This window comes from Struthio camelus, chromosome 2, assembly GCF_040807025.1.
Source record: "Struthio camelus isolate bStrCam1 chromosome 2, bStrCam1.hap1, whole genome shotgun sequence".
Taxonomy (NCBI): domain Eukaryota; kingdom Metazoa; phylum Chordata; class Aves; order Struthioniformes; family Struthionidae; genus Struthio; species Struthio camelus.
Genome location: NC_090943.1, coordinates 2,048,517 through 2,064,678, shown reverse-complemented (window position 1 = coordinate 2,064,678; position 16,162 = coordinate 2,048,517). Strand labels below are relative to the sequence as shown.

At 45.6% G+C, this 16,162-nt stretch overlaps 1 protein-coding gene across 8 annotated transcripts in view; it reads left to right on the top strand.

Annotated features, from left to right (window-relative positions):
• PTH1R (parathyroid hormone 1 receptor) overlaps positions 1-16,162 on the top strand; it is a 142,807-nt gene that overhangs the window by 112,210 nt on the left and 14,435 nt on the right. For all 8 annotated transcript variants that reach the window (XM_068934051.1, XM_009684146.2, XM_009684145.2 and 5 more), the window contains 4 exons: positions 1,905-2,058; positions 8,648-8,708; positions 11,336-11,402; positions 15,388-15,482. In XM_068934051.1, the coding sequence (XP_068790152.1) occupies positions 1,905-2,058; positions 8,648-8,708; positions 11,336-11,402; positions 15,388-15,482 (377 nt within the window). The remainder of the gene's footprint in view (positions 1-1,904; positions 2,059-8,647; positions 8,709-11,335; positions 11,403-15,387; positions 15,483-16,162) is intronic.

The following is a 16,162-nucleotide window of genomic DNA, read 5'->3' as shown; positions in this document are numbered from 1 at the left end:
AAGCTCAGATGGAGGCATATGCATTCTCCATGTATTTGTGGGGATGAAGCCCAGACTCAGGTTTCAAAGCCGTCCCAACTTGCTGAAGCTGTCAGCCCCTCTTGTCATTGTTCTCATTACAGAGTTCCTGTGGAGGTTCCCAGATAGGATAGCTCACCAGCCACGGATTATTGAACGATGCACAGACAGAGGAGGAAGGAATGCCTCTGCCCTGAAAATTTTAGACTAGAAGATCAAGGTTGCCTCCAATGCATGGAAAAATCTGAGCCAGCTCTAACAGTAGCAATGTGCCTGTAGCAACCCAGTGCACAGCACAAACTTTATGCCTGTGTATTTATTCACATTCTCATGTGTCTTTCACAGCTTGCCTCCTACCACGACCGCCTCTGGTACCTCTGTTATCTGGTTTTTGTAGTGGCAGTAATCACAGCTGTGTTAAGGTAGACTTGTCATAACTTATCCTCTATGGACAGTTGTCACAGTACTGAGCAATCAGGGAGTTACACCAGTTTAGGACCCCACTTTGGAAACAGCCAACTAGGACCACCTTCTACTACATAGACACCTTTCCTCTCTCTTGCACAGCTAAGTTCTGCTTTGTGGCATCCCCAACGTTTATTTCAGGTTATGAGTTAGAGGGGTCATAGCTTAGCATAAAGTCAGTTATGTGCAACATGTCTCACTGTCTGTCCAAGTCCTCCAAAATGCAACTCTGTTACCATGTTTTCCTCCCATTTCAGAGACCCATTTCATTGCTTTGGCAAGTCTTTGGTTGGAGCACTCAGCGCACTCCAAAACACTCCTTTTTTAAAAGAACTCAAAATGTTTTACTGCATTGTTTTCTGTTTTTCCTTGGGCTGGACTTATTATAAGGAATAATTGGGATAATACATGGCATTCTTTGAATATTAGCAATTAAATAGCATTACCGGTTCTGCTGAGTTGAAAGGCAAACAAGCAGTGAAGGTGACAATTAATGCATTTCTTTTGTTTCAAAGTGAAGTGGGAGCTTTGCAATTATTGCCTGCTGCTCCATGTGCGTGAGTAGGCAGAGATTTTTTGTGATTATAGAAATTTTCATTAAACTTGGATGAACTTATTTTTAAACGATCTTCCTTCTATTTTGTCTCACTTGTTGATCTGTAGAAGAAAATGTGTGTGTGTATGCGCATGTGTATATGTCCATAATATTTATACACATATATATGCATATATTAATAAGTATGTATAGTATACATATATTTACTTTGATTGCTGAAGGGTTAGCATAAAAGCTGGACAGAATAATTTTTTTTTATTTATAAGATAAATATCACTGGCATTTTCTACGGGTTGCTTTAAGGTCTACAGTGTTAATTTTATATTTCTGTAAAGTAAGGGGCAATGCAAAGACATGCTGCTACTGTAGTATGTGTTTGGCAGTCATAGGTTTCTGTTAAATCAGGACTGGCCAGAGTTTGCACTAGTAGGGTCCATTCTACATTGACGGGAGATGGCATTATATATCCTTTTGTATGAATTAACCCCATATGATATTCTCACTTTGCAACCTCTCTTTTCTATTTGTGATAAGAAACAGTGGAACAAGGGTATCTTCAGTACCCCTTTACTGGAAGAGCAAGGAAGCACTGAGTCACATTCAAGGTCCTCCTAGACCTCCCTAGTCACCGGCTGTCGGAGACACAGCATCAGGCCAGGGACAGCTTTCCTCTGAATTGTGCACGTCTTCTGTGCTTGAACTGATTTTTCCTCTATGTAAAAGTCCTTCAACAGAGTTTTCTCATTTTTTCCCCCTTCTCCATCTTGTTTTCCAAGTTCTTCTTGGCAAATATCAAGACTTTAGGTGGACCAAGAATTTCACACCATGTTTCTAACACAACCCCGTCTTCCTGTGGTCATTGCAGGTGGGCTGTAAAGTAGCAGTTACCTTCTTCCTCTACTTCCTGGCAACCAATTACTACTGGATTCTGGTGGAAGGGCTCTATCTCCACAGCCTCATCTTCATGGCATTTTTCTCAGAGAAGAAGTATCTCTGGGGATTCACATTATTTGGCTGGGGTAAGTCATGGTAGCTCCTTACTGCTGGCCTGTAGGAAGCCTGTTGTGGGAAGTTTTGAAGCAGATAGTGTGTGCATATAAATATAAAGAAGAGGGGACAAGGGGCAGGATGAATGGCTGAGACACAGCAGCTCTTGCAAGGACAAGTGTACTCTCCTGTGAAACCTTTATCCTGTGAAACCTTACCTGTAAGGGTAGGAGAGACCTAGTTTCTCAGCTGAGCTGGGATCCCAGTGGGAAACTGGTGCTGGGCCGGAAGGGTTGGAAAGTTGCGTGAGGCTGCAAGCATCTGCTCCCAAAGCCAAGCCTAAGCCCTGGGTTCCTACCTCTGATCTCAATCGCTTTAAAAAGACCCCGAGGCTTCATGAGCGTTGGAGCACCAGCAGAAACCTATAATTTGTGGGGAAGCCATATTTTTTTTTTTCTTTTAATCCAGCCATGTTTTCTTGGAGTGAGGAGAAAGGGGAGGGATGTGGGTGCAGAGGGGATGCTCATTAGGAGAAGGCATTGTGGACACAGGCATTTCAGAAGAGAAAGTGCTTTTTGTTCACTTCTGGCATTAGCTTTGGCTTGCAGAGAGTAACGAGGTGCTGGTAGTCTGAGGACAATCAAACAACTGCCCACAGTTGTTTGAAGCGTGTGGATTATAAGGAACAACAGGAAACATTAGATGATCCTCAAGGACATAACTAAGAATAACAGGGTGTAAATGCACATAGGAGCTTACAGCAGGAAAAACCTCTTCAGAGGTGCCTGTGGTTACATCTAAACTGGATGGCCCAGGACCACTTCCCAGCTCCCAGGTCCAAAATGCACCTGGCCACATCCTGGCTGCATTTTAGATCAAGACTAACGTGTGCCCCATCCCATCCCAGTTCCAGGGCATGATTTCTTCTGGAAGAAAACTTGAGTTCTTGGGTGTTTAGTAAACCGTGGCATAATCAAAGATTTGGAGAATCAGAGTCCAGGTGCTCGCAGCTTGGGAAGAGCCTGTGGGCACAATTTAGAAAGAAATGCAAGAGATATTGCATGAAAAAGTATTAAGCAGGACTCCAGGAAATATATGGCAAGCTACCTCTTTGCTTCGCCATTGTATATAGGTAGTGTCTCTAACAGCAGCACTCTGAACGGGTGAGATAGTGGAAATTAGAGCTTGTGAAGGATTTATTTTTTTTTTTAACTTTGTGAAAGCATGCAAGTGAATCCCTAGCCCAGGGCAGTCCAGCCAGCGGGACCACTATCTCCAGCCTCCCGCCTTCCTCACTGCGCTTATGAGGGAGAAGGGACCCAAAAGCCGAATGCCCTCTGTTACTGCTCCCCTGTTCTCCTGGTGCGCAGGCCACAAACTGCCGGTGCTGCCACACCATAAAGGTGTGATGTGAGTCCCGAAGTGGGCACCCATCTCTCAGCACTGGTAAAGCTGTATCTCTTCCAGCCAGTAGGTTTTCAGAAAATTAAATGAATAAATCAAGAGAGATCCTTTGGGGACAGGGCATTTCTTACCCCAGCGGCTGCAAGATAGGGAGCACTTTAAATGTCATCTCTTAAAAAAAAAAAAAGAAAGGCAACAAAAAGAAAACCCCAAAAACCCCCTTCAAAGCCTTCACGCTAGGTAAATTTGCTTCCCAGAGAATAGCATTAAACTGTACAGAATGGACTTAAAGAAGCAATTCCCTCGAGCAAATTCTGGAAGAGGGAGAAGCAGTTGAAAAATAACGCCTGATGTTTAACAAGAAAATTCAGCTTGATGCTGCGCATAATGCAGCCAGAGGAAAACAGTCTAACAGGCATGGGTCCCTTTCATTAATTCTTCCAACCACTGCCAAAGCATAATCATTTTATCAGGGCAACCGCAAAGCTCAAGTCACACCTGTCACAACACCAATCGTCTATGTGCTTCCAAAAGTCTGAGGCTGCTTAATTTAAATTCCTTTGGAATGAGAACACAGGATCCCTCCGGTTGCATTTGTTTTTGCTTTGTTTTGATTAGCATGATAATGTACACACCCGCACCCGCACAGGCGTATTGCTTTGATAGCTTTTGGGAACAGGAAAGGACAAGCCAATCCAAGACCCACTGGAGTCAGTGGAAAAACTCCAGTTCCCTGCAGTGGGCACACTGGATCCTGCCCATACCACAGCAGTGAATGACATGGAGTCAGTGATGATAAATAATCATGACGCTACGCATAGGTACAGAGCAGACATGTTTGCTCCACAAGCTGAGATCTCTTCCTTGTGTAACAATAAACAGCTGAGGATTTGTCCTGCCTGGAAATTTCCAAGAGGAGAAAGGGGGGAAGCAAAAAAAACCCCTACAACAACTTATTTCCACACTACTGAGAAAAACAGAGCACCTAGTTTACTCTTTGATGTCAAACCCAAAGATTTTGGTCAAGCCTTTTCAGTCCACATCCCCATTGGCACAACCGATCCCAGCTCCGTGAAAGTCCACAGCACCCTCGTAGTCATGAGGGAGTCACTGATGACAGAAAGGAACTTTTTTCTTGCCAGTACCTAACAAAAATAAATAAATAATCGTATTACGGGCAACAATAAATTCCCCAGCAAACTTCAAATTCCTTGCAGCTGTTTTATGAAGGAAGTCTAAGAAGCATGACCAATAGCTAGAAAACCCAAGCTGATTCCAGTGGCATTTTCCCTTCACACCACATTAATTCCCCCCCCCCCCCCCGCTCCGACCGGACAGCACTGACTTTCAACTATGTGGAAATGGGTGTTGCAGGGAGACCTGAGATCGATGTGCAATAAAGCGCCTCTCAGGTTCAAAAGCCCATGATGGTAAGCCCCAAGCAGAAACCAGCCTTGCCTCCAAGTATTTGTCCCTAACAAGGCGAGAGGCGTAAGAAAACGTTATTAGCCCCATTTGATAAGAGGAAATTGTGACATAGAGAGGCTGAAAAACACTTTCGTTGTTGCTCAGAGAGGTTCTTAAGTAGCGGGGAACTGAGACTAGATTTTTCCAGACCTGTGTAAGGGCTTTATTCGTAGGCTTTCTTCTCCCAGCAGTAGCTTTGCAACCGCCTCTCTTACTCATAGCTTTGACGCATGCACGAAAGACACTTTTCCAAGTGCTGCAGACATGTGCGCGGTGTGCTTGCTACATGCGTGGTCTTGGCTGTCACTTGTCTCTGCGCAAGAAAGGCCAAAGAGGAGAGCAGGAGGTTGGGGTGGTCAGAAGACATTGCCTAGTTTGAGAGGTTTGCACCTTTCCCGGCTGCTGGGGAGACTCCTGACTTTATAGCACCTGCATTGTACACACTGTGTGTATTAACTGGAAATGCACAGCGCATACAATGTGGATTCTGTAGAAGTCACTGACGGCATCGCCGCCCGGCGGGGATCTGCCCGTGTCACGTTGGCTGTGCATGCAGGGTACGTACGCGCACGCGTCCGTCCGCACCTGCGTCCGTGCCCACGGCTGCCCAGGAGATTGCAAGCTTTTTGGAGACTCGCATGCCTTAGTGCATTGGCCAGATGCATTTAATGACGTGTGACTGTTCTGCTTGCAGAGCTGCCTCCTCCTGGGTATATTCTTCTTTCATTTGTGGGTCTCTCTAGATCTCTCACTTTGAGGATCTCAGTGGGGATGTCGTGGCTGATGGCTCTCCCGTCAGTGGGCACTGTGAGTGTTCAGCACGAGGAGCCGCCTGTCTCAGGGCATCACAATCCACAGCTTTCAAGTGGGGACACTAAAAAATCCGGGCTCACCACATGAAACTAAAAGGGATGCTGGAGGCAAAGCTAAGCCTACAAATTCTTCGAGTTTAAAGACTAGCTTACCAGCGTGGGAAGAAAGGAGTCGACGCTGGGAATTACCTGGCAGCCGAAACTGTACTTGTTACATTGACGCAGAGTTAGTCTAAAGATGGGGCAAAGCGAGGGGGGACAGATCACACCGCTTCCTGTAAATTTAAGAACAGTTGCGACAGTTCATAGTGTAAAAAACAGAATGATGCCGGAGACGCAGAAAGACAAACGTAGCAATAAAACTGGTGCCAGGAGGCCACTCTGCACGTTTTGCAGAAAATGTCAAGGAGCCTTTCCCTAAACTCGCCCGAATGGAGGGAGGCAGCAGGGCACAGGGCACAATAAATCTACACAGAGGCACTTCTCAGATCTAAGCGTTTTCTCCTGTATATTTTACTGTTGCTAGGGCCCTTGAACGCAACACACAGGATGAGCAGGAATGCGAACGGTAACTTTTCTGGAGTGCAGAGCAGGCTTAGGGACGGACAAGTACCTGTCAAGCACACACAGATCTCTGAGGCAGTCCGTTTTCCAAAACTAGGGCTCCACAAGAGTGAGCGAACATCCACCATCTCACAGCCAGCCAGGCAGACATCTGAGCCGCTGAATAAGGCCAGTTTCTCAGCTAGTATAAACTGGAATATTACCAACGATATCAGCGAAGTTATACGAGTTTAAGCCTGTGCTAATTCAGCCAGTCGTTCGGACCATGCATGCATTTTTCAGAGATGGGTGATTAACGCTGGGGAGGAAATAGACAGCCACCGTTACAACAAATCATCGCGTGCCCCCCCATCACTCCACCATGCTCACAAGTTCCCAGTGCAATAGGTTAAGTATTTTCTTTCTAATGCCAGCCATCACATGGGATTGTGGAGCAGGATACATTCCTTACAAACGTATCTTTGTAGGCGGTGGTGCTCCGCTGGTCTTGAGAGAGGCTCTGTGTTTAATTATTTATGCTTTCTTATATTACCATGGCATTTAAAGGTTCCAACCAAGATAACGGCTCCGTTGTCCACGTGTATATGAGACAGGCGTCCCCGCTCCACACCCCAGCTCAGGAAAGCGCCCGTGGTCAGGAAAGCCTTTAAGCACTCTAATGAGACTTAAGTGCATGCTGAAAGTTAAGCGTGTGCTTATGCATGCCGAGCTCCAATGAGCTTAGACTGTGAACAGCGTATTTACAGTCATCGGTGATAAATGTCGCCTTTATTTATTTTTATTTTTATTTTTTTTACCTGAAAGGGGCTATTCTTCTCGAATTTGTGGAAGCTACTGTGGATTTGATCCTGCCTTTTAAGGGAAGCCAGTAGGGGACTCAGTTGTACAAATAAAGCAGAACTGGACCCTAAAAAAATAAATAAAAGATTACATTTGGATATTGGCAGCTCTGTTACTTTTTACAGGGAAAAGATGATGCCCAGTGTAACCGTGCTGAAATGAGGATGGTTCATTTAGGAGCAAATCATGGGCTAAAGTATTTTGCAAGTATTACCGTGAATTCCAGCAATTATCTTTTGTGCAGCAAGTCTCTCTTGCTTTAATCCATCCAGGCTGAGAAGATCAGAATTGGCTCAAGAAAATCTTGAGGAGAATTGGACTCAGTGAAAGGATCTTTGACCTTTTATTCCAAAATCTTTGCCCGTCAGCTTCACTCTCCAAAATGTCCTCCTTCATCTAATTGCTACCACTTATTGCTCTGGTCGAGATATCAGTCAGGCACTACCACTGTGCCCCATGTAGGACATCTGCTGAACCATAGTGCATAGTGTAGTGCAGTTCTTACAGTGGTTCAGTTAAGTTAGCCCATAGGTGAGCTTACTCTAGATGCCACATCTTTTCCTGTAAATTAATTTGACTAGATTTGTTCTGCAGTCTTCAAGCCGGCTGACATGGCACAGCTCACAACTCTACAGCTAAACTATTTCTCCACCCTCTCTCTTCTCCCCCCCAAAAAATGGCCTGAACCTTGCCCAGGGATGTCTAGGATGGTGACAGCTGGCCTGATCCAAAACTGTGTTGGGACCTGGCTAGCAGTTAAACAGCATGAGATTATGAGAAGTTGCCAAGGCCATGTCCAGACCCCGTTTCATTGCTAATATAGCTGCCACCAAGCATTCTGGATTCTGAACACGACTTTCTGGTGTACTCAAGTCCCTGTCCCGGGAGATGTCGGTCCAAGCCTGACTCCAGATCCATCTTTCCTTGAAGTCAGTGGAAGGGAATAAATATCTTGGGAATGACATGGTGCATGAAAACCGTCTCTGCTTCAAACTGGACTTGTAGCCTAGAGCAGGGATCGCTGGCCCAAGTCCAGATCCTACAGACTATGTCTCTATTTATACATAAAGCAACCCCAGAGCAAGGGAACAGGCACAGGAACCTGCTGATTTATTCTGTCAAGTCCACGATGCACTTCAGGTCCAGGACAGCTGGGCATCTCCTACACAGTTCCTAAGCATGATTCATAAGGTAGCACAAGCCAGAACCGCTCCTGGTAGGCAACTTGGGAAAACAAGCTGCTCTTTTTGAAAGCTGGGAGAGTTTAGTTGGATGGATATGTCCAAGCCACGTCGTTTGGCCTCAGAATATGGTTCCTACCACTGTTTAGGTTACTATGATAGCTACAGTCCCATTGCCCGGATTACTGAAGAGATGCGAGACCATGACCAGCGCTTCCTAGTCCAAAGTATGCTTGAATATTTAAAAACTCTGTCTTCCATCCCTTCCTCTAGCCCTCTCCACCCGGGTTTGTGCAGAACAGAGCCCTCTAGCCCCAGCTTACTCACTCAGTTTGATTTCTATTTCTTTGCAGGACTCCCTGCTGTATTTGTTACAGCGTGGGCCAGCGTGAGAGCCACTCTAGCCGACACAGAGTAAGTCTCAGTCAGGTTCTCTTTTCTCCCTTTTGCATGCGATGCTTCTGTGGGGCTTTTAGCACAGGTGAGTTTGCAGGTGAACGGAAGGGAAAAAAGGAACCAGGCAAGGCCAGAAGCCACTTCTACTATGAAGTCAGCAAACCTATGGGGTGTGTGTGGCAGAGAGGGGTAGGGTGGATGCAACTTTCCTGTCTTTCCTTTCATTTTACAGAATTTGACAGAGGTGAACATCTGCAGCTGATATATTAGCATCCCTTGTATATCCACACGGGTGGTGGGAGTAGAACTACAGCACTTTCATGCCACCAGCACAAGCACCGTGTCACTGATTCGTAGCTAGGCAGGGACAGGACGGAGGTACATAAAATCCTGAATGGCCTGCACAGCATGGATAGAGATCATTTTTTCACTGCCTCTTCCAGTAGTTGAACTAGAAAGCATTCCATGAAGCTGGAAGACAGTAGATTCAGTATAGTTGAAAGAAAGTGGTTCATCACTGACCGGGTAGAGCAGCTGCGAACGCCTGGCCGCAGGATTTTGTGAACTCCAAGATGCGCTCAAGGTTTAAAAAGCATTTGTACAAAATCTTTAAAGATATATTTCTCCAAAAGTATTAAATACTAAGGCAATGTTCTGCCTCAGAAAGTTCTCCTGAACTGCAGATAGTTGGAAGAATATTCAGTACAAGTATTGCTGCCTGCTTGCCTGTTCCTCTGTAGACATCAGCTTCTGGCTACTGTCAGAAACAAGATACTGCACTAGCTGGTTCTTGGGTCTGGCCCAGTACAGCCACCCCGATGGCCTCATATGCTCATGTTGTAGTGAATGAAGCATCCATAGCACCCAGTCTTCACACTCCAGTACAATCACATTTGCCTCCAAAAAAGCACAGCCTAAGCTTGACCCCACAACAGCATTCATCTGCCAGTGGTCTCCCAGCCAGAGCGTGGGATTCCCAGACAACTTTTTAAATGGCTTTACCTAAGAAGGAGACTTTTTTCCAAATGGGGTTTCAGCTCTGGACTTGGAAGAAACTAGTAGCACAACCATTAAAGTATGATGCATCTGCATTGGCAGAGGTTCATCCTTGTAGAGCCTTTCAGTCAGCACCGGTGGTTTCTCTGCCTCTGTCTCTCACCTTCCTTGAATTGCTGCCTGGGCGGAATTTGGCCCGTGACATGAAAACTGCAGCTGCCATATGGGGGCTGGTTGGCTCAGATAAAGAAAGGCCTGTGGCACTCTTCTCTCCCTGTGGTTGGAGAGAATTCAGAGTAATTAGCACTGAGTGACCTTTTCAATAGCTGTTGGAAATGCCTAGGAGAAAGCAATGTTCAGCCTGTTCTCAGCAGCCAGATGACTGTAGATGAACATCCACGGCCACCAACAGTTCACCCTTCCTGTCCTTGCTGCTTTTGGGAGCAGAGGATAAAGGCTGAAGATGCAGAGATGATAACCATTTCAGTGGGGCATGGCTGGGTCTCACTGTGAGAGCAGGGTTGAAGAAAGCACGGTAATTGAATGTAAAAACACACAATCATGTACGTCACTGCCCTGTATTCAGATAGGACCGGTCCCCGTGCAAATCTCTGTTGGCTTATTCCAAGGGGTAATACAAGGCCAATTCAGCAAAAGCCAGCATAGCTTCTCCTGTTTTCCCAAAAACCTGACTACTTTCATAGCAGCTTTTTCTGGTAAGATGACCTTAGACAGATGTGTTACTGCATCCTCTATAGGATATCTGACTATTGCTAAGCTTTCTCCGGCAATGTACTCGCACCTATCCCAGCCCCCCTGTGAATACAAGCTCTATGCTGAAACTACCTTTAAGTCAGCTCAAAGCAATATATGCAAAGGGACAAAGGGTACCCCCGTAGCTGCTCAACTGTTGAGCAATAACCCAGTAGCCAAAATATTCTGCTGGGCAGTAAGTTCAAGGTAAACATGTCCACACACAAGGATGATCATGGATTTAACTAAATTGGTTTCATATCGTGTAGATGACGCATGAGAAAAAAATGACAATAGCAGTTCAGGACAGAAGTCCTTCTAGCCCAACAGCCTGGCTCCAAGAGTGGATCCTGGGGAAGAGCTAAGTGCAGGGCAAGCCTCTAACAATACCTCCCGAAGAAAACCCTTCCATCCCTCTCTGGACTCATGGCTTAGAGACTTCTGTGAGCCTCATACCTGCCAACACATTGTTCTTCTATAAATGACCAAGCACAGGCTGGGCTTATAAAGGATCCCAAAAAATATATACCTGGAAGGACCATGAAGAGGTCATCTAATCACCCTGCTACCAAAACCAGATCAGCTAGAGGCAGAAAAGGGTGTGTTCCTGCCTAGAAGGGACAAGTCTTCATGACTGCAGAAAGAGAAGATCCTTGAAATCTGGAAAACATGACTCTAAATGCATTTAACATCAGTTTCGGTTGTGAATGGTAAGACAACAGGAGGAGGGCTACTTTGAAGCTGTGCTGACTGAAGGCAGAGTTAAAGCTAGGCCCTTCCAACACACCAGGCTTTGGAAGAATCCGTCTCCCTGGGGCAGGTTTAGCAAACAGGATAGTAAGTCTGTTTCTCTGTGTAACCAATGACTTCCTGATGGGATGTCAATCTCTTCTCAGGTGTTGGGACTTGAGTGCTGGCAATTTAAAATGGATTATTCAGGTGCCCATCCTGGCAGCTATCGTGGTGAGTACTTGCTGATTGCAACGAGTGAGAGGCAGCAACTTTGGACTGTCCAGGCTCAGCACAGAGAATGGAGCTGGGTTGCTTTGCTCTGACTGCCCTGTTAACACACCTCCTGCCTTAATAGTGTGGAGTCTGTGTACATGCAGTTTAAGGGCCTTACATGTGCGTTTCTTGCAAGTTTGACAGCTGCATATGGCAGAGGGTTTTATGAGCAACATCAGGTTTTGCTTAGGAAAGGCAGATAGCACAAGATAAAACCCTAAAACTGTTAATGAAACAAACATTCAAGCCAATATTGCCATCCCATGTGGTAAGGAAAATCGTCACGGGTCACAACATGTTCCCAGGAGACGTCTCCAGTTGGAAGCATTGGAATTGGGGCTGCATAACAAGACCAAACCTTTACCCCCGGGGATGCTTCAGTGTTATCAGATCATTTCAGAGTCACGTTCCTGAGCTGGTAAAAGCTTGATATACCTCAGAGGTAGCTTTTCAGAGGAGGTGAGAGTTGCACCATCCCAGCCATGATCCATGGATCCAGCATCAGGCATGGTATTGGGCACTGAGGGAAAATCAATTCAGCCCACATACAGGAGCGAGAGGGGACAAAAAGGATATAAGTAACATTATTCAGATGTAGGCATGACCTCTTACAAGCTTGGGAGGTCATTATACACATGTGTAAGGGGAGCTCAGCGGGTGGTTATACGTTTGGTTGAGCAGGGTCCCAATTAGTTTGGGAACCTGTTCTTCAGAGTTTTAATCAATTATCCTCTTTCCTCCCTCTGTCTTTTTTCTATGGTTTTCCCTTACTCCGTCTTCTGATGGCTACATGAGTGCACATGAAAGAGCTTTTTCACACCCACACATCCTAGTCCATTTACACATCCATCCATGAACAGTTGAGTGGAGTCAATAAGAATCTTTCTATAGCCTTCAGAAGGTTTTTCATCAGGCCATATATACCTTGTACTGACTTGCAAATCAGGAGGCCTTGGAAGACGATCAGTGTGGGTGAGAAGACAGTCAGGCCATTTGCCTATAAACAGCAGGAAAGGTTCTGAGGTGAATGTGCTCTTATGTGCAATTAGGTGAGCTGCTTTGGACTTGAGGGTTCTTTTTTCTTTGTCAAAATTTCATTTTGATGGAAATTCTCCACCTGGCTCTAGCAATTACATCTGCACCTTGGAAGAAACAAATCACCAAGCCCACGTCATGGTCACTGGAAGAGAAGTAGTAAGATAGAAGAGCAAGTTCATATATTTCAAATAGATGAATGCCAGCAACCCCATTGCATTTAATTTAAAGCCCAATTAGCAGAGGAGAAAGAGCTCAATTGAGGCTTGTCCTTGTAAAAATAACGCTTCTCCATGAGGCTCTGCTGTGCCTGTACCCTGGCTATTTGCAGATGCAGCTATTTACCATGCAAAAATATTCTGTGGGTTGTTTCTGTTTAATTTCTGTGGGTTCATATTGTTCACTTGGCTGCCTTTTCAATTCCCATACCGGCTGGTCATATGTTGCCGGATGAAATTATGCATTTTCTGGATGTGTTTGCAGAGAATTTGAAGTCTGAGGGGCCTAAAATTCCTCCACTCTGCTAATATTGATGTCATGCAGTTGTCTGGATTTCTTTTAAAACCAGCACATGCTTTAGGAAAAGTCAGAGGAGTTTCCCTCCTGACTGCGATAAGGTTGGACATCTTCAATTTAGCTGACAAATGAAGAACAAGATCCCGTTGTTGAGACTTTGAAGCTAGTTTCTCACATGAGAGACAAAGGCTGCATTTTCTTTCAGATTGGTTTCCAATGAAAATGAATTAAATGTCCCCAGGCTGTGGGATTCCTTGCCTGTCAGTCTCCCTTGTAACTTTTGTGCCAGTCGGTAAATTCCAACCAAATGTAACTGGAGGGCTGGGGTTGCGTAGAAGTTAAATTCCCACAAACCTCAGGAAAACAGTCAAATAGATACAGGAGAGAAGTGCTACTAATACCTCTTTGAGGAAAGGGGCGTAGTGCAAGCTTACCTCTTTTTACACAGGGGCGAGCTGTTCCAAATGAACTTGCACCTCGTTAAAGGAGAAAGAATCCAACCACAGAAGACAAAGCCATAGCAAACCGTGCCGTGTTCGTTCAGCTGCTCAGGGAACTACTTGTTTTAACAGGGAGGATAATTAACCATTGGAACAACTTACCAATGGTTGTGGTAGGATCTCCATCGTGGAAATACTGAAAACCAAATCTCCAGTAGCTCAAATGAAAATGAATGCAAGGAGGTCTTACGGAGAGTGTTTTGCAGGAGATCAAACTAGAGGTTCACAATGGTCCCCTCTGGCATAAAACTATGAGCCTGTGTGTGGCATGGTAATTTATTTCCTTCAAATGCTGCTGTACTGGCATCTGGGAAGTCAAATGACAGCGGCAGACCTCCAGAGAAGCCCATAGGCATCGGCATTAGCCCAGCAATGTGGTTCTGCCCAGGACCGGCAGTCCCACAGATGCTTCTGCATGAGGCTTTGTTGTGTTTCCACCAGTAGGATTGTCTGGCACCTCAGCAGGTGTAATCTTGATCCCGGTGAAACCAATCTCCAAGGTCCTCCAAAGGGCCAGGTATCCCTCAGACATCTCCCTATTTTTCCTCCCTGTCAAGTGGCAGTATAACCGTGAGAGGTCATTGTTACGTTGTGCTGCCAAGGGTCACCGTGGGCGTGTTCTTGTAAGACTGGGTCATCTCTTTTCAGGAGCCAGGCACAAGATATGTTCACAGAAGTGGCTCGCCAAATAGGAAGCAGATATTGTTTTTCTGCCTCTCTGTCCCTCCAATTATAGCCCAATTTCACTGTGCTCCCTAGACCCAAGATTAAGTTCCAGAGGTCACTGGAGGTTCATGAGGCCATGAAAATGATTCACATCACTGCATGGCGTTTTAAAGCGGGTGGCATAGATGATGTGAAAAATGTTGAGGGCTGGCTGTGGTCCACACCTCAAAACGCTTGGTAACCACTGTCTTACATGTTGTGGTAATATCCAGTTCGGAGTCTGCTCACTCACCTCCCTGTTTTCCTTCAATCTCTTCCTATCTTGCAGCATTTCTTGGTAAGGGAATCAACTCACCTAACCTCATGCAAAAGGCAGCCCAGGCTGGCTAGCTCATATGAAGGCATTTTCATTTGGGATGCCCACGCTTTCCCGGAGAAAGCCTTTCCCTTCTGCCTCTCTCAGCTTGCTTTTAAATGTTGCTGAAAGGTGCTGAGCAGGCAGTGACTACCATGGTCCTTATTGCAAATAGTGATTTCAGCAAAGGCAGAGAAAGTCCACGCTGCCACAGCCCTCCTCTTCTATCCTGCCAGTATGCTTTGACACAGTCTTGGAGGGACTTATCTGCTAGGCTGAAAGGGTGATTGTTTCCAGGCTGTCAGTTTAGACTGCTTCTACCCTTTCCAGAATTTACCGCTTTTGCATGAACGACTGCTGAGAATGGCATAAGAATAAAATTCATCCATTACCAGCTCAATGCAACATCAAGTCTGTGTGAAAGCTCAGGGTAATATGATCCTTATGAGAAGCTAGGGCCATTTTATGGGGTGTCTGAATAAACTTCCCTGTAAGCGGTTAAGTAGGTTTTGCCTACAACATGACAAATGCTACAGCAAGACAGGGCAGGATGGGGACTCTAGGAGAACAGAACAAAGAAAAAAAGTCCTTCCTTATCTCCTTTGCACAACAGCAGGCTAAGAGTCATTCAGGTTGAACATTCCTGGCTTGATCTAGTGAAACTCTAACTCTTTCCTAAGGGACATAATCACTCCCACAGTAGAAGCTCTCCCGGGAGAAGCTAGACACACAGCAGGATCAGAAGGTGCATGCTACAGCGCCTTGACTCATCTTGTCAAGGGAAAAGAACTGATTGGATGACTATAGCATTGGCTGGGATCTTTTTTAACAGTTACCCTTTCTTTGTTGTTTTTTTTTCCCCCTCTTCCAGGTAAATTTTATTCTTTTTATCAATATTATCAGAGTCCTAGCAACCAAGCTACGGGAGACAAATGCAGGGAGGTGTGATTCAAGACAACAGTACAGGTGAGTCGTATCCCCTCCCCACTTTTCTGGGAGACGTCAAAATCCCTGTTTTTCCCCACTGATTACAGAGGAAGCCCAAGGTGACTGGTTCAATTGGAGATGACTTTAGATACCTAAAATGAGGTGAGAAGAATCCACCTTCCGTATCTGATAACCCAGAGTGAATCAGCAGCAATGTAAACCCCCCTAACCTTTCCAAGCCAGTACGAAGGACCTGCCTTACAGGGTTAAGAGAGGACTTCAGTCTCTTAGGCCAGTTTGGATATGACCCCTCTTCCATGTACCCACATTGGTGGTACTCAAAAGATCAGTCCCTGCACCTAAAGGAGAGCCTTCCACTAGCAACCCTTAGGGAGCAGCGAAGGCAGCCTGGACTAAGGGGTAGGACTCTGACATGGGAAATATGCGTCCAGCATCCTCTGCTGATCTGACTTTTGTGCCACCTTGTTAAAAATCCTTCATTTTGACCTTGTGTTCTCAGATGCCCTCTACCTGTTTATCACCTACAAGCTGTGTTCAGACAGCAGCTGGACCCTTTCTTGAGTTGGGGCCTGTGTGAACTGCTGTGCCCAAATGGTTATTAGCCCTAGAGATTTTTCATCATTGCCAGCTTTGAACCAACAGTGCAAAAATAAAAGCCATGCTTGTACTGCTGAGGCACCTAAACCTTGTACTAATTT